Below are 22,717 nucleotides of genomic sequence, written 5' to 3'. Positions count from 1 at the left end.
GATTCGAGCCATTGCCGAGTGCGCCGCACTGTCCCGACGAGCATGATCTAGCTCTGCCGCCGAACAGTGCCCTGAAGGCCGCACCCGCATCAGCTTCGACCCTTAATTCGGAGCCAACTGCGCCGATCGAGGATCGGCGGTTGGGCGCCACGTCGGGGGCTGCGATCCCAATGGCGATTGAGCCGAACACCAGCCCTGTACTCTGCGAGACTCGTGACTCGAAGGAGCCGGACTCCTCTCCGGACTCCGAACCCTCCGCGCCCCTGTCGATCGAATCTAATTGGGCGCCGATCATGGAGTTTATTGCCGTAGACATCTTTCAGCACTCGCCTTTCGGCGATATCCTGAAGACACTGAAGTCTCTCTCTTTGTCAGGAGAGCCCTGGCCGGACTGCGGTCATCAAGGTTGGGGTACGGATGATGAAGAAATTCAAATCCCACCCACCACCCACTTTGTAGCCACTCTCGATGATTTAACCGACATGCTCGACTTCGACTCCGAAGACATCGACGGTATGGACGCCGATGAAGGAGATGATGAAGAACCAGTGCCTACTAGGCCCTGGAAAGCCACCTCGTCATATGAAATATACATGGTGGACACCCCAAAAGAGGGAGATGGTGATGGAACAGCGGAGGATGACCCCTCCAAGAAACAGCCTAAGCGCCGGCGTCAGCGGCGCCGCTCAAAATCCCGCCAAAACAAATACGGTGATTCCAGCACGGGAGACAATAATACTCCGGAAAGTGCCGAAGAAAACCCCCTCCAGCAAGATTTAGCACAGGAGGATGGAGAAACCAGCCCTCATGAGAGAGCGGCAGACAGAGAGGTCGAGGACGATAATTATATGCCTCCCTCCAAAGACGAGGCAAGCCTTGACGACGACGAATTCGTCGTGCCAGAGGATCCCGTCGAGCAAGAGCGTTTTCAACGTAGGCTTATGGCCACGGCAAGAAGCCTCAAGAAAAAACAGCAACAGCTTAGAGCTGATCAAGATTTGCTAGTCGACAGATGGACTAAAGTCCTTGCGGCCGAAGAGCATAAACTCGAATGCCCCTCCAAGAGCTACCCAAAGCGCAGGTTGCTACCCCGATTAGAGGAGGAAGCACTTGATGCGGCCGACCGGCCACCTCGTGGCCGTGACAGAGAGGCCTCTCGGCCCTCCACTCAAGCCGCACCCCGTACCAAGGCACGGGAATATGCGCCGGACTTACGAGACATGTTGGAGGACAAGGCAAGGCAAACAAGATCGATCTACGGATCGCGTGGGCGCCCCATGGCTCGAGACGTTAACCGTCATGCCGGCCACAAATTCGGCAGGGCCGAACACAGTAGACAAAGCTCATTGGAGCTACGTCATGATATAGCCCAGTACAGAGGCGCCGCACACCCACTATGCTTTACAGACGAAATAATGGATCATCAAATCCCCGAGGGTTTCAAACCCGTAAACATCAAATCATATGATGGCACAATAGATCCTGCGGTATGTATCGAGGATTATCTCCTTCATTTCCACATGGCTCACGGCGATGATTTCCACGCCATCAAATACCTCCAACTCAAGCTTAAAGGACCAGCTCGGCATTGGCTTAACAGCTTGCCAACAGGATCAATCAGTTGTTGGGAGGACCTGGAGGCCGCATTCCTCGATAATTTCCAGGGCACTTATGTGCGACCCCCAGACGCCGATGACCTAAGTCACGTAATTCAGCAGCCAGAGGAATCGGCCAGGCAATTCTGGACATGGTTCCTAACAAAGAAAAATCAAATAGTTGACTGTCCGGACGCTGAGGCCCTAGCAACCTTTAAGCACAATATCCATGACGAGTGGCTGGCCCGGCACCTTGGACAGGAAGAGCCAAAATCTATGGCAGCACTCATGACACTCATGACCTGCTTTTGCGCGGGAGAAGACAGCTGGCTTGCTCGTAGCAACAATATGACCAAGAACCCTGGTAATTCGGACACCAGGGACAGTAGTGGCAGGTCGTGTCGCAACAAGCAGAAGCGCCGCATTAACGGTGACAATACTGAGGATACGGCAGTTAATGCCGGATTCAGAGGCTCTAAATCCGGTCAGCGGAAAAAGCCATTCAAAAGGAATCCTAGGGGCCCGTCCAGTTTGGACCGAATACTCGACCGCTTGTGCCAGATACATGGCACCCCCGAAAAGCCAGCCAATCACAACAACAGGGATTGTTGGGTGTTCAAGCAGGCAGGCAAGTTAAACACCGAAAATGAAGACAAGGGGCTGCATAGCGATGACGACGAGGAGCCCCGGCCGCCGAACAACAGTGTACAAAAGGGTTTTCCCCCACAAGTGCGGACGGTGAACATGATATACGCAACCCACGTCCCCAAAAGGGAGCGGAAGCGCGCGTTAAGGGACGTATACGCGGTAGAGCCAGTCGCCCCAAAGTTTAACCCCTGGTCCTCCTGCCCGATCACCTTTGATCGAAGGGACCATCCCACTAGCATCCATCATGGCGGATTCGCCGCATTGGTTCTAGACCCAATCATTGACGGATTTCATCTCACTAGAGTCCTTACGGACGGCGGCAGCAGCTTGAACCTGCTTTACCAGGATACAGTGCGGAAAATGGGCATAGATCCCTTGAGGATTAAGCCCACCAAAACGACCTTCAAAGGCGTAATACCAAGTGTAGAGGCCAACTGTACAGGCTCAGTCACACTTGAAGTGGTCTTCGGATCTCCAGATAATTTCCGAAGCGAGGAGTTAATCTTTGACATAGTCCCGTTTCACAGTGGTTATCACGCACTACTCGAGCGAACCGCATTTGCTAAGTTCAATGCGGTACCGCACTACGCATACCTTAAGCTCAAGATGTCAGGCCCTCGAGGAGTAATTACGGTCAATGGAAACAACGAACGCCCCCTCCAAACGGAGGAGCACACGGCGGCCCTTGCAGCGGAAGTACAAAGCAGCCTCTCCAGGCAGTTCTCCAGTCCGGCCACTAAACGACCGGACACTGTCAAGCGCGCCCGGAGTAACCTACAACAAGACCGCCTGGCACGATTCGAGCAGGCGTAGCAATGCCGCACCAACCCCAACCCTCGCAAAAAGGCGACGCCAGTACTTTGCGTACATAACTACGCTCTAGAGATACCATGGGTACAGGGGGAGGGGCACCATCACGGCATGCCCAAAACATGGCTTAAACCGTACCAGGGGCTGCCGATTTTTCAATTTTCTCTTACTTTCAGGACTCCATCTTTCGGAAGGCCTGTTCGGTAGTTTAATTGCCGCACAAACGATGCAAGAACCAGGGAAGCAGACAAGCCACACCGCATTACGGAACTCCCAGGTGGTCTCTATCACGAGCAGTATACCTGTTCCACATACTATTCCGCAGCTTGCACCTAGAACGGACATGTTAACTAGTCCAACCTTCCACTTATCGCATTATTTGTATCGTTCTGCTTTGATCGCAGCCCCTATTTAATAAACAATGCATAGCTTTCGTCTATTTTTGCATTACCTTTTTTTCTTTCTTTTTCTTTATATATGTTCCTTAAACGACATGTTGCACCCGTACACGTTGGTACGGCCAAAATACGCCAGGGGCTTTAGTACCCCTCAATATGGTGTGAGAAGTCCAAACACTTTAACAAGTGCGACACCCCGAACTTATAGCATTATATGCATCGGCTCCGAATCATGTCTTGGGTCAATAGTTGGGTTTGCCCGGCTCCTATGTTTTGGTGCCTTACGTTCTACTATATCGGCTAAGGTAGCACTAGGAGAACCACTGCGATTGTGCCCCAGTTGAGCTGGGTCGAGCACCTCAGTGGAGAAAGCTAAAACTGACTGTCATGATGAAGCGAGAGCTGATCGTTGTTCGAGAGGTTTTTTCGAGTCCCTAAAGACTTATGCCGCTTAGGGCGAGGAGCCGGCTCTGTCCGGCCAAGGCGTGGATAGCGCCCCGAACTCGGTCTTCCGAATACCAGGGGCTTCGCTGAAATTTAAAATTATAGAATTTTATGGCTAAGTGAGAGTGTTCACGCATTATAGTCTGATTGCCTTGTTCGTTGGGCTGAGCGCCTCCCTCGAAGGACCCAAACAAGGGAAAAAGAGCGCTCAAGTTTATCCCCGAACACCCCAGCACTAGCGGCACGGGGGCAGAAGCCAACGACTCGCCATCTCTCAAAATTGATAAACAGCCGCACAGAAGGTAATATTTTAAATTCCAACAGCATTTCTTAGCGCATATAAACAAGTTTTCGGCGCACAGGACAAAATGAGCAAGTCTCACTCAAAAATTACATCCCTAGAACATTCATCCGCCACAAGGCAGGCACCCTTCAGAACATCCTTATAGTAATTCTCGGGCTTGCGATGCTCTTTCCCCGGCGGTGGCCCGTCCTTCACCAGCTTCTCAGCATCCAGCTTGCCCCAGTGCACCTTAGCACGGGCAAGGGCCCTACGGGCACCTTCAATGCAGACGGAGCGCTTGATGACTTCGAGCCTTGGACAGGCCTCCACCAACCGCCGCACCAGCCCGAAATAGCTCCTAGGCAGAGCCCCTCCAGGCCACAGCCAAACAATGAGGCCCTTCATGGCCTGTTCGGCCGCCTTGTGGAGCTCGACCAGTTGCTTCAGCTGGTCGCTCAGGGGCACGGGGTGTCCGGCCTCAGCATACTGAGACCAGAACACCTTCTCTGTCGAGCTGCCCTCCTCGGCTCGATAGAATGCGGCGGCATCGGACACACTCCGGGGAAGATCTGCGAACGCTCCTGGAGAGCTCCGGATTCGGGTAAGTAACAAGTAACTCACGTTTATGTGTTTGCTTTGCATAAAGAATGCCTTACCCGCCGCTATCTTCTTCACCTCATCCAACTCCTGGAGGGTCTTCTGGGATCCGGCCTTGGCAGACTTGGCATTTTCAATAGCCACCGCGAGCTCGGACGCTCGCGTCTTCGAGTCAAGCTCCAAACTCTCATGTTTTTCCATGAGAGCCTGGAGCTCCTGCCGAACCTTGCCAACCTCGGCCTCATACTTCTCCCGCTCGGTGCGCTCCGAGGCCGCCCTCTTCTCGGCCTCGACCAGCGCTCGCTTAAGGGTCGCCACTTCAGACATGGCCCCTAAAATAGCCACGATAATCCTGTCATTCTTTGCAATTGCACCTTTTTATATATATTTAAAAACAAGGTATTTCTCATCTTCATTGTCCTCGAGTTTCTTCTTGGCACGCCCGAGCTCTTGCTCGGACCGCTTGAGGTTCTGCTTTAGCGTGTCCACTTCCGCAGTCAGTGCGGCGGACGCAAGCAGGGAAGCCTGCATATGCATATTGACTCATTTTTGTTAGACTCTTGCGAATTCTATTTCATCCTCTATTCGGCTTTTCTTCCCGAACGCCAAACAGAGCATCAGGGGCTACTGTCTATGCGGTACTATTATTTACACATTCTTTACTTACCTTAAAGCCTGTCAAAAGGCTAGTACAAGCTTTAGTCAGTCCACTCTTGGCAGACTGAACCTTCTGGACCACCGCACTCATAATAGTGCAGTGCTCCTCATCGATGGAGGCACCTTGGAGCGCCTCCAACATATTGTCCGGCGCCTCCAGTTGGACGGGGGCCGCCGGCACGGTGGACTTGCTCCTCTTGGAAGGAGATCCCCCGCCGGACTCTGGGACCTTTGAAGGTTCCAGAGCGGTGTCCGGCCTAGAGCCGGACTTGGAGCCCTGGGGGGTTTCATCCCCTTTACTCCTGGAGTCTGGGAGGTCTCCTTGCGGCACCTCCAGGACCACCTCCTCCCGCCTTGGAACCTGTTGGGACAACACTTCGGTGCCGTCCGTAGGGCGGGGGGAGGAAGCCGTCAGAAGCGAGTTCACATCTGACGAGTCCAGTGAGCCGCTCGACGACGCGTCGAGCCGGTCCTTGGGTGGGCTGCATAAACATATTCGACGTAAGGGAAAGCTATGCAATAAACGAATACTATGAATTACTCTGATATCCGGATACTTATGAATTACCACCTCAAAGTTATTCTTTCTGATCGATCTATTCAAGAGTTCGTACTAGAATAACACCTTAAGACACAAATCAACCAAAACCCTAATGTCACCTAGATACTCCAATGTCACCTCAAGTATCCGTGGGTATGATTATACGATATGCATCACACAATCTCAGATTCATCTATTCAACCAACACAAAGAACTTCAAAGAGTGCCCCAAAGTTTCTACCGGAGAGTCAAGACGAAAACGTGTGCCAACCCCTATGCATAAGTTCACGAGGTCACGGAACTCGCAAGTTGATCACCAAAACGTACATCAAGTGGATCACGTGATATCCCATTGTCACCACAGATAAGCACATGCAAGACATACATCAAGCGTTCTCGAATCCTTAAAGACTCAATCCGATAAGATAACTTCAAAGGGAAAACTCAATTCATCACAAGAAAGTAGAGGGGAAGAAATATCATAAGACCTAACTATAATAGCAAAGCTCGCGATACATCAAGATCGTTCCGAATCAAGAACAAAAGAGAGAGAGAGAGAGAGAGAGAGAGAGAGAGATCAAACACATAGCTACTGGTACATACCCTCTGCCCCGAGGGTGAACTAGTCCTTCCTCGTCATGGAGAGCGCCGGGATGATGAAGATGGCCACCGGAGAGGGATTTCCCCCCTCCAGCAGGGTGCCGGAACGGGTCTAGATTGGTTTTCGATGACTACCGAGGCTTGCGGCGATGGAACTCCCGGTCTAGGTTATGTTCTGGAAGTTTGGGTATATATAAGAGGTGTTAGAGTCGGGAACAAGTCAGGGGGTCCCCGAGGCGGCCACGAGGTAGGGGGCGCGCCCAGGGGGGTAGGGTGTGTCCCCCACCCTCGTGGGTGCCTCGGGACTCTTCTGGCCCATCTCCGGTACTCTGTGGGTTTCTTCTGGTCCAAAAATAATCTCCGTGGAATTTCAGGTCAATTGGACTCCGTTTGGTTTTCCTTTTCCGCGATACTCAAAAACAAGGAAAAAAAACAAAAACTGGCACTGGGTTCTAGGTTAATAGGTTAGTCTCAAAAATCATATAAAATAGCGTATAAATGCATATAAAACATCCAAGGTTGATAATATAATATCATGGAACAATTAAAAATTATAAATACGTTGGAGACGTATCAATGACGGCGACATGACTTTGTCTTGCTCTGGTGCTTGTAGTCGTCGATAGGTGGCCCATAGATCTGAATGCATTTTTTGTTATTTATTGTGTTCCTTGTATCACCATGAAAAATGATGAATAGATCATAAGTTTTTCTTGCAAAAAAAATAAATTAATTTGGGACAAACACCGAAGGTACGCACATTCACTCAAGCGCAAATTTAAACATATTAAGAGTATGTTGCACAATTCAACATATTAAGCACTCTACTTCATGGGCCCACCGTATGTTCCTGTGCATCGCCGTATATGGTCAATACCATCATTTACTAGCGCTCAGAACTGGCCCTTCAATGCATTTATCACGGATCGCAAGACACGAGCCAATGGACCAGATTCCGAGAGCAGATGTGCTCGCGCGTCAAAACGCGGTTCTCTAGGATAGTAGACAACACAACCGTTGCCTAGGATGAGATGGGGTCGCCATAAGCTTTTAGGACAGTATTAAGTGGCTTGTGCACCGTTGCCGTGTTGCACCAAGTGATGAACCATACGCGCCACTAGTGGACGCCTAGAATAAGTACAACATTGATAAAAGAGCTCCTGGTGGTAAATTAAATAGAGTGCTTAATATGTTGAATTGTGCTCTTGCAACATACTCTTCGGTGTTTGTTCCAAATCAATTTAATATGTTGAATTGTGCTCTTGCAACATACTCTTCGGTGTTTGTCCCAAATTTAAACATACTCTTGCAACATATACGGCGATGCACAGGAACATACGGTGGGCCCACGAAGTAGCCGCATTGACGGGTCCGTCTGGTAGTTTTTCTGGGCCGCGGCACGGGACGTTTCGTTGTTTCCGAGCCGAGGCACAGATTTTGACGGCGAGCGGTAACTGACGATCTACGGCGGCGACGCAGGTTCCACGACGGCCATGGCGGATGATGGTATGGAGTTTCTGCTAGATCCTGTGGACAGGTATGACATTTCGGACCGTGTGGTTGCAGTTCGTTGTTATCAATTGCCATTTATCTAGGATTCAGTTCTTGTGCGTTGGAGGTGTTCGCAGGTTCCAGTCCGGGAGGTAACATCGGACAACATTGCGCGGCCGGATCCGGTCTTCACGCAGCTATCGAGGACGACGGTCATCTATCTTGAAGGAGATGGAAACGCATCCTCTGCCTGAGCAGAGTTGATTGGAGAACATCTGGGGATTTGGGTGTGCGGAAGAAGACCTCACCTACGCAGTCAACAGGAGTCTGGGATGAAGGGGAACCCTGAAGCACCAGGATGGACAACAGGTGGGCAATTTTGAGAACCTATGATCTCTGTATGTATGTCATTGTGATTGGTAGGTTAGAAAATTTGCTGTAATTAGAGTGCAGCCCCAACATTAAAATGTTATATAGAGAGCATTTTGCTGGCTGTGACTGTGAGTTGGACTGGAAAAGTGGCAGTCTGGTGTGTGTATGGTGTGCTGTTTTGGTGGAATTAGGCCATGTTACTGTTTGGGGTACTGAATTGAAACTCTTGGTGATTTGGATCCTTGAGGAAGGCACCTTGTGTGTGCTAGGCACCTTGGCTGGCTCACGGTGGATGAATGTAAAACTGAATTATATGTTAATTGGCAAGCTCCACCACTGCGGTGAAGGGCGCTGCTGCAGTCGATGGGCATGGCGTTCGCCTTGTTCATTCGTCATATGCAGAGATGAACAGAACTGCGATGAAGGTGCAGCATTGGAGTTGGGGAATGACAGCTCGCCAGGGTAGCGTGGAGGATTAACAAGGAAGGTGAACCCAGAAGTTCCGGGATGAAAAAAAAAGGTGTGTGATTTTGTAAATCTCTATTATCTGAATGATACACTCATTTTTGGGGACAGTTCATACTGAACATGAAATTTTTGAACTGGGTATTAATCCTAGGATGCTGAAAAAGTGTAAAAAGTTGGACTATTGAAATGGTTAGTTAATACTAAATCGTTGTGCACTGGAGGTGGTCTGTGTGTTAGTGACTCCCTGGTGCTTAAGTACAAGTTTCTGGGGTTGGAGATGGTTGATCGACCGGGGTAGATGTATATTTGTTCAGTGCTTTTTGGGGGTCTCAAGAAAGCTAATTTGGTTGTGAATTAACAGGGCTGGAGTAAGCTTGGCACCCCTTTGTAGGACTCCATGCCTAGGATCAGTGTTCTTGAGAACTTCATTTGAGCTTTTGCTGAGAATCCAACTGAAAATGTCATAAAACATGTGGTATTGATTAACTGAGTGAGGCCTACGACTTATAAAACTTATTTTCATGGGAAATGGATTTGGAATATGGTATGGCAATAGTAGACTAACGTTGAGACGAGAAAATGTATGCAAGAGATTGTGTGTGGCTGTGCCGTGAGTTTACGACTATACGATGAACTACCATTTAGCAGTGAGCCTGAGTACAGAATGCGAATAGTAATGAACTTGTCTTTTGCAGGGTAAACCAGGAGCGGAAACATCAGGTTGACGTCGCGAGTGTTCAGCGATGATCAGGTTCCAGAGGGCTGATGGCAATTATTGATTAATCACGCAGCACCTTGTGAACTATAATTACTCACTATTTGTGACTTGCGGGGAGAAGGTGCACTGGCCATCACACAAGCACATAAATATGTAAACCAGGGAAGGAGCTGACAGAGAACAGTATAAATATCAGAAAAGTGTACATCATCACTGGTAACTTCTTTGGGCCGGTGGAGAATATTCCATTAATGAACAGATCACTGTTTAATCTTTGTGGACGAATCAGTTAGAGTGGGCCAATGCCTACGTGTGTAAGACTATGGAAATGATTGTAGAATCGAAGGGAGTGATCCAAAGTTCCCACACTGTGTGCAAGTTGACAGCACACATACCATGTGCAAGCTAACTACGAGAGCAGAATTATGAAACTGGTCTAAACAAATGACAGTATCGCGCGTGACATGGGCATACAAAGAGATGATCCTGTCGGTAACATTGTACACTGAAAAAAGGGCTGGCCTGGGGCTTCAAGACCAACAGGTAGCCTATACCAACCAAGAGTTCATTACCGGAGGCTGGTGGTGGTTGAGGCTGCAACTAAAAGACCTAACGATGACAGTGTTACAGTTTCTATTTGTGCAAATGGTCTAGCAGGACTGTCAGCCCAGCTAAAAAACGAGGAATTAAACTTTCGAAGTCCAAGCACTAGCAGGGACAAAGCTCCATATGAAGCATTAAGCAGGCAAACAAGGTTCTGCAGCATTTGATGTGGGCAAGGGCACAACAAAACTACATGTCCAGACTGAGGTGATGTTCCGAAGCACCCTCGTACAGCAGGTAAGTGCAAGAATTGTGAGGGTGGCCTAGAAATAAATTTCCATGTCGTACATGCATACAACAGTTCAATTAGAGCATTTTCTTTTGTGTGTGTGTGATTTTGTTGAGCTCCACACTTGCTCCTCGTTAGTATAAACCAGAAGAATCATTTTTGGTTTCGTTGATGAGTAGATGTGTCATGCTTGATTGTAAAAACATGGTTTAAATGTACTTGTATGATTAGAAGTGGAGTTTAATGTTTCCGCATCAGACGTGTTGGCAGGGTTTTTTTTTACATCATAAAACCCTCTTTATTTGATAGTAAAGACAGCTGACATCGTATCTCGCAAAAAAAAAGACAGCTGACATCGTCGATCATAACAGGGATAGTCTCAGACGTGCTGGCAAGTTCACTTGCGGCGGGGAGGTTTTGAGCTGGCACTGTAGCACGCACGATTTAACAAGGTTTTTTTTGTTGAGAAAACACGATTTAACAGGGTATTTTTTCTGGCAGCAAAACACGATGTAACAGGTTTTTTTTTAGGAATATGATTTAACAGGTGCGCTGCTAGCGAGAATAATTTAGACATCTCTCTTTTATTTTATTTTTGAGCGAATATCTTAAACCTGCTCTGCTGTGTTCGCAAGGAGCACCGGCCATTCAGGGCCCACGAAGCTGGCTGGACCGTCAAGAGTTCTTCTGGACCGGAGGAACATAACGGTATCTACCCCGAAATAAATGCGCAGCTCGGGCTGAGATTTACACCCATACGTGCGAAAATACAGCCGAGAATACACATGACGACGGGGATCTCGAAGCGAACGGAGTGACTAGATAACGAGAGCATATGGGCTCGGGCTCGGAAACGAATTTTCCACTATCCTATGAGTTTCTGTTGGCACTCGGAAATAAGCTGCTCAGTTATATAGAAGTGAGATATTTTTTAACAAAGACACCTAAGGGCATTTTAGACCTGATTAATATCGAGAAAAACAAAAGCTAGGACAATGGATGGACAACTGAACATAAAACAACCACTAAAAAAATAAGTATACTTGTCTTCTTCTTTCTCCGATTATATGCCGCCCGCCGAAGATTAAAAATTGCACTTAATCAATGATAAAGTAAAGCGACACCTGCAAACACCCTTGCCATACCAGACTTTAAAGATTACAATAACCACTCGCTCCTTGAGACAAGATCTATAAATTGCTGAAGCAGCATCGGCTGGAGCATCACCCCACGCAGAACGGGCTTGCAATCCACCAAAATCAGTTCAACGGGTTGGAGAAACCAGACCAAGTCACATAACAACATGAAAGAAGACGTCGAAGTCGCCACACCAATAGCTCTCCTTGAAAGACATACAAACTGCTAAGATCTGAAAGGAACCAATAGATCTGGGGACACAAACTCTCACAAACCCTTCGTCGACGCCGAATCGGACGTCGTCGAGGTAGGAAGAGGCTGAAGAGACTTTATTCCAACACGTCATCACCGCCACCACCTCCTCGATGTTGCCGGAGAACAAAAACTTGAGAAAAATATAATACGAGGCGAGCAGAGTCCCCACTCCTCTTGTCGCCAACGTCGTCGCCAGACAGGAAAGAGGAGGGGCACCGAGGTGGCGGCTTGTATGGAAGCTGTGGTGGTGATGGCGGCGGCTAGGGTTTGGGAGGCAAAGTTACGATCGATCAAATGATGTGGACAGTATATAAGCAAGATTAGTTACAATTACCAATTCACCACATGAAATTTTTTACAACTAGCAACTAATTTTTCCTTCACAAAAAAAACACAAAATTTCGACGTTGAACCGGTGGAGTACGAGCAGAATACAAGTGTGACATGGACTGGACGTAAAACTTTCGATGCAGAAACGACGTTGGAACTAGATCGGCCTCGTCATGAAGTAGTGAAGAAAGAAAAGCACCCCGTCCTCACCACGACTGTCCTTTGCCCAAGCGAAGGAGCAAAGAGCGTGAGGTCCGACCGAGGCGCGAGCCGACTGTGGCCTGCACCACCGGAACCGGCTCCTCTACCGTGCCGCTGGGCACGGCAGAGTGCCGTGCCTTCTTACGCACCAGCGTGCACATTATCTTAACAAGCCCAGCCGTTCACCCGATGCATCACGCGGCTGCACAAGTCAACTAATTAACGATTTCCTTGATTCTAAAAAAAAAAATTCCGTCAACTAAAAAAACCAATTGATGATTTTCCGTTGCTAAAAAGCTAATTGACTATTTTTGAACCCCTAAAAAAATACTATTTCCCCTACAAAATACTAATTTACTATTATTGTCTCAAAAGACTAATTACCTATTAGTTAATATACATGAGCAACATGCGCAAAATGAAAACGAACTCATATTATAAAAATGGTTTTATTTGTATTTTTTGTCTTGATGATTTATTTAAATAATTCTTTTAGCCAATATGTTTGTATCGAAATAGGCCCTCATCCCACTTTATATATAAAGCAACATCCAAATAGAGTACATGGTCGAATGATACAAGATGGAGGGGCAGCTCCCATACAATGTCGAGCCACACACGCCACCATGAGGTCTCCAGGACAAGCGCGACGAGCCCAACACCACAGGTCCGGATCAGGGTGTCACCAATGCCGATGAGAAGAGCAAACGCCCGAGCCACCCGCCGATACACCTCTCCCCGCCCACACGACCGAGAGGGTACCCACCACCACCATCATGGAGCCCGGGGATGTAGAGAAGCACCGGCGCCCACGCGAGGAAGAAAGAGAGGCCCCACAACAGCAAGCAACGACCAGGCTTCGCCTGACTGCACCCCCTGGCGACGACAAGGGAGGAACATAGTGTTGTGCACGGCCGACGAACTTGTGACTGTGAGCGTGCGATCGGTGGACATGTTGTAGTTACACAAGTAGCATGAAAAAAAAGAATCCACCAAAATAAAAATATACCAATAAAACTGATAAAAAATAAATTAAGAAACCATTTTTTATGAAAATTAGTTGTAGAAATTTAGTACATGTATGGGCAAACATGTTAGCTAATATGAGTTCATTTTCATTTTTTAAATGTTGCTCGTGTATATTAATTAATTAATAGGTCCTCCCAAAAATATTAATTAATAGGTAATTAGTCTTTTGAGATAATAATAATAAATTAGTATTTTATAGGGGCAATAGTTTATTTAGGGGTTAGGAAATAGGTAGGAAAATAGTTATTTTTTCATTCTACCTGTGAAGCCGCGTGATGCATCAGTTTTTTTTTTCAGAAAAGCATGATGCATCAGCTGAACGTCTGGGCTAGTTAGGATAGACTTTCGGGCAGGAGGTAAGCCTTTCTTCTTTTTTTTTGCGTTCGGAGGTAAGCCTTTCTGGCCCATATCAATGTGCACGCTGGTGGTGCGTAAGAACTAAGAAGGCACGGCACTCTGCCGTGCCCAGCGGCACGGTAGAGGAGCCGGTTCCTGCACCACCGGTGTGTCGTCTGGTTCAACGCAAAGCCGCACCGCACCACACCCCGCGCCGCGGACGCACAGGAAAAAGGCAGCTCCCTTCCGCCGCTGGCACGCGCCCCAACCTCCACCCAGCCGCCCCTTCCCCGCCTGGCCGCCTACTGCGCATGTCGCCCGCGACTCCCACCGCCGCCGCGCCCATCCGCCAGCACCTCCCCTCCTCCTCCTCCTCGTCCGGCAACCCGCGCCCCAGCGCCTGCCTGCGCCTGCCCGCTCGCCCCCGCGCCGCCCCCTCGGCCTCCATGTCCGCCGAGGCGCGCCCGGCGCCGTCGCCCGTGCCCCCGCCGGCGCACCCCACCTACGACCTCAGCGCCGTCATCGCCCTCGCCCTCTCCGAGGACGCCGGCGACCGAGGTAACGTGCCCGCATCGCTCCACTCCTGTGCTAGCCTCCTGTTCGTCCCTTCCGAGTTCCAATTTGCCAATTGTGCTCAGCACGAGTGCTCATGTCCCGCATCGTTGAGCGAAAGCGTCTGCTCGAATTTTTCTTCATGTGTGCTGCCTCTTTGGGCTCGAATTGCCCGTTAGTGCTCCGTGATCGACAGCTTAAGCTAGCCCTGTAGTTCCAGGTGCTGACTCACTATCAGTTGAAATTGTGCAGTGACAGGGCTCTGATGTGCCCTTGCCGTTTTAAGAGTTAGTCCGAAACTGCAGTCGATCCGCTGACCCTAAGATTGGTTGATTGCGACAGGAGGCCACATTTTAGTTATCCAATTTGCTGCTGCAACCAGGATTCAGAGGTCAGGTGTCTAGCTAGCTAACTTGTTAGTTGTTACTGTTGGCTTGTTGTTGTACATGAGAAAAAAGGTCATTGATGATGGAAGAATGAGGACATTGAATGGATCAGATCAATTTGTATCCACTTATATGTGATGTTCACTCTCCAGCAAGCAGTACCAGACACTACGTTTCCTTGCTTTCATCCCAAGTCTGTGTTTTCAGCCAGTCGTGTCAGGTGCTTTCTTGGTAATCAACCTACTCGTGACCATTGGTTCTCGCTCAAACGGTGACCTATTAGCTAAAGAAGTGGAGATAACTGGATAAGCTCCAGTTGGGTCATTTCTTGACAAGTTGCTATGCAAGTTGGGTTTTGTTCTATTCTGATTCTGAAACTTTTTCCCGCTTTTGAATGGTCATACATGTGTCATCTTTCACTGTGATAATGTTCTAACTGTCTGTCAACACCTTTAGGGGATGTGTCATGTTTGGCTACGATACCAACCGATGTGAAAGCTGAAGCCACTTTTATTGGTAAGGAGGATGGTGTCATTGCAGGCATAAGCCTGGCTGAGATGATTTTTAACCAAGTTGATCCGTCGTTGAAGGTATGTCTATCACATCGGTTTCTCCATTTTCTGTTTTTGCAGATATGGTTATTGAGGTATCATATGTGATATTGACTATGGGTCTGTACCTGTTGTTCCTTCTTGGACATTTTCCAGGTTGAATGGTTTGAGGCTGATGGAAATTATGTGCATAAGGGATTGCAGTTTGGCAAAGTATATGGTAAAATGCCTTGAATTTGCCATATTCAGCAGCACTTAACAGTATGATGTTGTGTCAACTCCGTCTTAATATTCTCTCCCCCATTTTTATTCTTTATATTAAGGGTGTGCTCAGAGTATCATTGTTGCTGAGAGGGTTGTGCTAAATTTCATGCAAAGAATGAGTGGAATCGCTACAATGACGAAGGTGATAGGTGCTATTTTATTGTAGCTTATATATGGTATCCCTTCTCTGTCATAATTTGCTTCTATGTTGCTCATATGAGAATGTCGTTGTTCCTACTTCCATTCAGGCCATGGCTGATGCTGCTCGTCCTGCATGCATATTGGAAACAAGAAAAACTGCTCCAGGTTTACGCCTGGTTGACAAGTGGGCAGTAAGCATACCTTTTTCATGTGGCCATTCATCACTTTTAGTTCTTTGCCCTTCGTTGTGATGCAGTTTTGCTCATGCTCGATATACATGATATACATGTATGTAGGTACTAATTGGTGGTGGGAAGAATCACAGGCTTGGATTATTTGATATGGTTATGATAAAAGATAATCATATTTCTGTTGCCGGGGGCATTACAAATGCAATGACATCTGTTGATCAGTTCTTGGAGAAGGAAAATCTTGCAGTTCCTGTTGAGGTATTATGGTTGTGGTTGCATATGCCATCTAAATAAATTTTCCCTGTGACTTACCATGCATGTATTCACATTTGTATATCCTATGAATCAGGTTGAGACAAGGACACTCGAGGAAGTTAGAGATTTATTGAAGTATACTGATGAGAACAAGACTTCATTAACTCGTATAATGTTGGATAATATGGTCGTCCCTCTTCCGAATGGGGATCTAGATGTATCAATGCTCAAAGATGCAGTTCAGTTGATAAATGGAAGATTTGAGACCGAGGTATGAAGTTCAACTTTTGAGAGCAAAATTCCATCATGTTCCCCTGCAGTGGCGGAGCTTCAAATAAATTGTTGGGCGGGACAAAAAGAACACAAAAATATTCAAATTCTGGATCATTGGCATTAATCAGTATATCTTCTCTTCTTATTTGTTACAAGATCAAGTGAGAATATATAAACAAAAGAAGTTATGCCAAAATTTACTACTCCCTTCGATCCAAATTAATTGAAGTTTTACATCGTATAGAGGCCGCGTCAATTAATTCTGATCGGAGAGAGTATATGATATAATTTGCCAGGCATTACAATTTTGACTGGCCTTGCACATAGCTACCTATACTACCATCTGTAATCTGTAAACAAGTGAGTGAATTATTTATGCTAGCATATTGGCAATAAGTGAAATTTAGGGGAAGATAATTTGGGAATGATTCAAAGAAATTATATGTGCAGCTTGTAGTGATTCAGGGAAATTGGAGAGATTGAGTCTTGAGATAGGATAGGATCAAATTAAAGAAGTAGCTCATTTTGGGGTGTTGCCTTAGTTGCCTTAGTGACCACATGGACTCATGGGTTGGCCGACTCCGAATCGCCCTGCTGCTGTGTGCGGTGGGCCAGTGGACGACAGCTGATGTGTTGTCGCAGTCCCCATGGCCGGTGGGTGGCGGCCTGCGGTTGCTGCGTGATGGCGGGCGGTGGCTGCTGAGTCGTCGAGTGCTGCGTTTCCACGTGGTGTGAGGCGTGAGCTCCTGGGCCATGGGTTGCATCCTTTCCAGCGGTGTGGGTTGGGAGGTCTGAGCCTAGGTATCAATTTATTTTTTCCAAAGCTGGGTGGGCCACGGCCCAGGTCGGCCCTAACGTAGCTCCGCCAGTGTTCCTCTGTCCCTTTTTTTAGTAAAGGGTATCTTTTCAACGTGACTATCTTGGTATTGCTTTGTTGTCGCCTGCTAGTATGCCCTAATTCTGATAGACTCCTAGCTGTAGCAGATGAGTTACAAATAGGCTGTATATGACGCGAGTTGTGCTGGATGTTGAGCGTTTTCTTTTCCTTTTTCTCAACTGCAGGCATCTGGAAATGTGACGATGGATACGGTGAAGAAAATCGGAGAAACTGGAGTTACATACATTTCAAGGCATGAATACACCTTTCTTAATCTCTTAACGGACAGCTCCTTAATTCTCATTTTCGTGGTTCTGACTGTTTGTCGGTCCGTTGCAGTGGAGCGTTGACGCATTCCGTGAAGGCGCTCGACATATCTCTCAAGATAGACACCGAGCTGGCTCTTCAAGTTGGAAGGCGCACAAATCGTGCCTGACAACGCAAGCAGAGTCCCACCTGTGTAATAACTTGACCTCCCGTTCTCCTGTACTTGTACAACGCAGCTCTTTGCAGCGGACAAGATGTTCCTCTGCCTGGCGTGGCTGGCTTGTCGGTTCACATTCGACAGCAGGCTCGTCACCGCGCTGTGATTTTTCTAACTAATATAGCAAAGGATGTTCGGACCAACATCACAGTTACTACAGTGTACAATGCAACAACAATAATAATAAGCCTGAATGCCCAGCTTGGAAGCTGATACAACAAAAGGAGCTCTCAGTCGTTGCCAGACATTTAAACCGTTGACTAGGCAGGTGGAAATTGTTGCTAAATGGCGTTGAAGAAGTTGTATGTGACACTACAAAACACTTGTTTATCAGGAATGGGGAACAGAGCAAAAATGTCTCCCTGTTACCTTTACTAAACCACCCTCTGGGTAGCGAAATAACACCAGGGTCAAGTTTGTACTTTTTCATCTGTTAAGGTGGTGTTTTTAGGTTTTGCATGGAGGTGAATTGGTCGAGTTCTCCAAAAATATAAGTCTGCGGATGTGTTTTTACGGGTTTGCTAGTAAACTCTTAGTCCACAACGGAGTGCAGTCGATCTGACTAAATGCACCACTTTTTTCAAGCCTTGAAAACAAACAGTATGATTTTTCGACTACATGAACATACCTTTTATGACACGCCGAATGTCTTGGATGTCTACATGTAAACAAAATTGTAAAACAGTCGGAGAATTAGCATGAGTTTTTTGTTTCCTTGCAGAGTTGTGCGTGTGAGACGATGGTCAGTGTTTGGTTGAGAAGCCGCATCCGTGTGACGTGGCGTATTCTAAAGAGGGCGCAGTGCGTGGGGCCTACTACTCGGCTGTTTGGCCCATTCGCCTCTGCTGCAACGTCACTGACGGCGAGTTCATCGGATGGGCTGGAACCAAACCAAGGCGGCGTCGACAGACAGACGGCGTGTTTATTAGCTGCCCCGCCGTGTGCGGTGTGCCGTCGTCGGTCGCCAGGATCGCCGTCTTCACAGGGCAATATATATGTGGCAGGTCCGCTCCACCCCCTCCCGGTCCTCCTGCCTACGCTGCCACGGCAAAAAGAGAAAGAAAAAAAGGATTCGCAGATAATAATAAGCTGCAAAGGAGGAGGAGAATACGAATATTCCATTCGTCTGTTTTTGTTTTGCCTTTAACTAACTGAAGTGAAAGAAAATTCCAGCCGGAGCAAGGCTCCCTCGCTCCTGCATCGCCGAGAGCTCCTCCATCTTCCCCGTACCACGCACGCTATCCGCCAGGATGCTGCTAATATTCTCTCGTCACGTCCGCGATGCCCTGCGCCAGGGGTGCCAAAGTTGGAGCAAGTACTTGGGCGAAGCCCGGCTTCTGATTCCCCTCCTATCCTCGGAGGAACGCACCACCCAACCCACGAGGCCCCGAGGCTACTCCACGCAACACGGCACGCATCTACGGGGGCGCGGCTCGGCCGGCAAACTGCTACCCGCCCCACGCGCGCATGCATTGCACTGACTAGTGACTAGATGCTCTTGTTGCGTAGAGGGATCTCCGACGGGAAGCGATTGCTGCTCCTCTTCTCTTTTTAATTAATTATTAATGATTGATTCAGGTGGACAGGGGAGGCCCATTGTTTTAAAACATAAGACTGTTTTTTTTTCCTCCTTCTTAGAGTTGACCGCGCCGAATTTATTTGTAGGTGCAGTTTGGGCTTTCCGTGTGCATGCAAAGTGTGAGCCTACCAGAGTTTTGGTTCAGAAGCCGGATCAGTATGACGTGTTGGGAAACGAAGAGATTTCTATCCCAAAAGGGTACCTGGTGGGCGCAGCGCTTTGCGCTTTGCAGCCTACTGTTTTGTCCACTCGCTACGTCACTCACGGCGAGCTCAATCAAATCCACTCAAATGAACGTACCACCGGTCAGACCGTCCTCCGCTGCTACCCGGATGATAAAAAACATTAATAAGCCGAGAAGAAGAAAAAAGCTCCTGGATAGCCCAGAGCTCTCTCGCCCGGCAGCACCTTCTCCACACAAGATGCCAAGATTCTGTCGCCACGTCGCCATTGCCAATGCCCAACCACTCGCCTCCCTCCCGGTCGGTCATCCTCTTCCTCGGACCCGCCCCACCACCACCACCACCGCCGCCCAGTTCGGAATGGTTAACCGGACCTGCATGCCTGACCAACCGAGCCGAGCCGCAATTCAACACGCCGTCACCACCCCCACCCCCCGCATCCACAGGAGCGAGTCCCACTGGTCACGCCACGTCTCGCCAAAATCGCACGCCAGCACAGCAAAAACTAAATAAAATAAAATTAAAACAGCACTAGTATAAAACTCCCACGGCTGCTGGATCCATCGTCCATGGGTCTCGCCGCCGCTGCCTGTCCCCTGCCAATGGCAAGCATTTGGTGAGCATGGATGCGCACAGAATGGTACAGAATGCGGAATGCAATAATGGAACAACATGTTCAGAATCACAACAAATGCTGCTACTACTGACTAATAACTGGAGTTGCCGAGTTTGGCAGGCACTGGATGGATCTAGAGGAACGCTGGCCCCGCGTCGTCTTCGTCTTCCTCGCCGGTGCCCGCCATTGACGCCGGTTAACCGCTAGTACATCTACATGAAAACATTGGTTTGGTTGACTCCTTCCTAATGCTGCTACGACTACATGATGGGCATGGACTGGGGATCTGGCTACCTGATGACACAACCACAGATCGGACTGCTATGGGGATTCAAGGAGGGAAGGAAGAGTAATAACTGGCTCTAGGATGCTATTTGAACTGCTGATGCTGATGCTGCTGGCTACTCTTCATTCACATCTGTCTGTCTGTTGACACCTGCACAGGGGGGAGGAGGAAGGGACGGTGAACTATGTACAGGGCACGGTGCGGGCGGCCGGCCACGTCAGAGTACCATGGCGTCCTCGGTGGCCGCCTCGTCGGTTTCGGCGGGGGAAGGCAGGGCGGCGTCCACGACGCAGCCGTCGCGGTGGCGGTCGCGGCAGAGGGACTCCACGGCGACAAGGCGGCGGCGGAGGTCGGCCATGTCGCGCTCCACCAGGAAGAGCCGCGCGCGGAGGGTCAGGTTCTCCTCCTCCAGCCGGGCCGCGCGGGCGTCATCGTCCTCGTCGTCATCGCCGGCGGGCGCGGCGGGGAGCTGCACCATCTCGAAGCGGCTGAGGTCGTGGTCGAGGCGGCGCTCCACCTCCACGTGCTCCTCCACGTCGCTCTCGCCGGAGCCCGAGTCGGCGCCGTCGCCGTCGCCGGCGTCGGGGCCGGCGGCCTGGGGGCGGAGGCGGATGAGGCCCTTCATGGAGCCGTACCCGTCGACGCCCCACGCCTCCTTGGCCATCTCCACCAGCACCTCCCGCGCCGGCGACAGCCGCGGCGTCGGCAGCACGGCGGGCGTCACGGGGCACGGCGACACCAGCGACGCCACGCCACCCGCCCGCTTGGCCCGGATCAGGTACGACGTCGTGTTGCGCGGCGCCGCCGACCCGCCCCACCTCCCCTGCGCCTGGGCCGCGGCCTTGCGCTGCTTCCACCCGGGCTGCTGCCGCGCCGCCCGCTTCCACGCGGGCCTCGCCGGCTTGAACCCCGCCGGCGGCGCCTCCGCCACCGCCACCGCCACCGGCGGGAGCTGCTGCTGCTGCTGCTGCGCCAGCGCCGCCGCCCACACCTGGTACGGCGCCGGCACGGGAGGCCGCATCATCATCTCGCCGTTCATCGCCGGATTAGGACCAAAGCAAACCAAAAACCGACCAGATCCGAAACCCTAACACCCACTACCCACCGCGATTAGCCCCCCAAAATGGGATCCAAACGCCTCGTCCCTCCCAAATCCGATTCCGTTCGCCGCGCGTTTAAGGATGAGATTAAGTTTAGCGAGTTCGTTTGATCCAAATTTGGGGAGGGGAGGGGTGGGGGGAGGTTGGAGATGAGGAGAAAGGACAGGACAGAGAGACGGCGTAGGCAGGGCCGGGGGGAGGGGTCCGGGGGCATATAAAGGGGGGGCGGGCGCGGGTCGGACGGCCGGATCCGCGGCCCTGAGGCGCGGGCGGCCTGGATCGCGCGCGCGGTTGCGTGTCGTGTCTTGGACGGACGGCAGGGGCTGTGCCGCCGCGAGACGCATCCATCCATCCATCCTCGCGGCTTTGGTTGGGGCACACTTCAAAGCAAAACCGCAAGATATGTGCGGTTTGGTTCCTCGTCGCTTAGAAAAAGGGCGCCTACGGTTATGTTTTTTTTTTTGCTTTGCTTTGTGTTTGGTTGTCATCTTTTCTTCTTATTCTTTTAGTTCTGTGTTGTTTATGTTTTTGCATTTGTCTTGTACTCCTTCCGTCCGGAAATACTTGACATTAAAATGGATGAAAATGGATGCATCTACAACTAAAATACATCTAGATACATCCATTTCAATGACAAGTATTTCCGGACGGAGGGAGTAGTATTTTGCGACATTCTTTTGGGGTGTTGTTTGTAAGACTGTATTTATGGGTGATCAGTGATGCTTATGTTTCTTCGTTGGTCCCAACCTTTCTCTGATGGTCGAGTCAGATCGCAAAAGCACATGGCGTTTATATATCGTGATACGTGAATCCGGTGATTGAGACAAGAGGTTTGTTCTCTAAGAGAAGAAACATTAGCTTAGTTAAAATTAGTAGGGATGTGAACGTAGCTAGTCTTGCCCTTACATGCATGGGTCATTTTGTAACGGTAAACTTCTTGTTGGCTTCTAGTCCCTGCCGAAGACCATTCATCTAACTCGTCAAAAGGGTTACTGGCAAGCGTTTCATAGGTTTCTGTATCAATATCATCTGCCTTGTAATCGTAAGCTTGAGTAACAAGACAATCCATGCTGCAAAAAGGTCCCTACATAGTAAATGATATAACTACATAATACAACGATGAGTGTCAAACTAGGAATGTTTGAAGCAAGTTGCTAATGTGTGCTAGCTGCTAGGGTTATCATGTCTTGAGATGGCGTCACGCCTTGTCAACTAGTGAGTGCAAGAGGGGAATGCCT

At 49.3% G+C, this 22,717-nt stretch overlaps 2 protein-coding genes and 1 pseudogene across 2 annotated transcripts; 1 reads left to right on the top strand and 2 right to left on the bottom strand.

Annotated features, from left to right (window-relative positions):
* Positions 1-11,398: 11,398 nt before the first annotated feature.
* On the bottom strand, positions 11,399-12,538 carry LOC147972633 (uncharacterized; annotated as a pseudogene).
* Positions 12,539-13,865: 1,327 nt separating this feature from the next.
* QPT (quinolinate phoshoribosyltransferase) lies at positions 13,866-18,139 on the top strand. Its single transcript, XM_048675531.2, has 9 exons — positions 13,866-14,300; positions 15,137-15,270; positions 15,388-15,451; positions 15,555-15,637; positions 15,744-15,827; positions 15,933-16,085; positions 16,177-16,353; positions 17,418-17,485; positions 17,572-18,139. Exons 1-9 carry the CDS (start codon positions 14,054-14,056, stop codon positions 17,666-17,668), a joined length of 1,107 nt encoding a protein of 368 aa, XP_048531488.1. The 5' UTR covers positions 13,866-14,053; the 3' UTR covers positions 17,669-18,139.
* Positions 18,140-20,115: 1,976 nt separating this feature from the next.
* On the bottom strand, positions 20,116-21,654 carry LOC125510379 (uncharacterized). Its single transcript, XM_048675533.2, has one exon. It carries the CDS (start codon positions 21,416-21,418, stop codon positions 20,597-20,599), a length of 822 nt encoding a protein of 273 aa, XP_048531490.1. The 5' UTR covers positions 21,419-21,654; the 3' UTR covers positions 20,116-20,596.
* Positions 21,655-22,717: the final 1,063 nt, after the last annotated feature.

This window comes from Triticum urartu, chromosome 5A (assembly GCF_056163025.1).
Source record: "Triticum urartu cultivar PI428250 chromosome 5A, HENAU_Tu73, whole genome shotgun sequence".
NCBI classification, from domain to species: Eukaryota; Viridiplantae; Streptophyta; class Magnoliopsida; order Poales; family Poaceae; genus Triticum; species Triticum urartu.
Note: the sequence above shows the minus strand (reverse complement) of the source record. Positions and strands in the feature narration are given on the sequence as shown.

Excerpts from the sequence above, each read along its gene's own strand:
- QPT (XM_048675531.2), top strand. The coding sequence starts at position 14,054 with ATGTCGCCCGCGACTCCCACCGCCGCCGCGCCCATCCGCCAGCACCTC. Across the intron at positions 15,452-15,554 it reads GCAGTTTGGCAAAGTATATG|GGTGTGCTCAGAGTATCATT; the intron begins GTAAAATGCCTT and ends CTTTATATTAAG. Across the intron at positions 15,638-15,743 it reads GAATCGCTACAATGACGAAG|GCCATGGCTGATGCTGCTCG; the intron begins GTGATAGGTGCT and ends ACTTCCATTCAG.
- LOC125510379 (XM_048675533.2), bottom strand. The coding sequence starts at position 21,418 with ATGAACGGCGAGATGATGATGCGGCCTCCCGTGCCGGCGCCGTACCAG.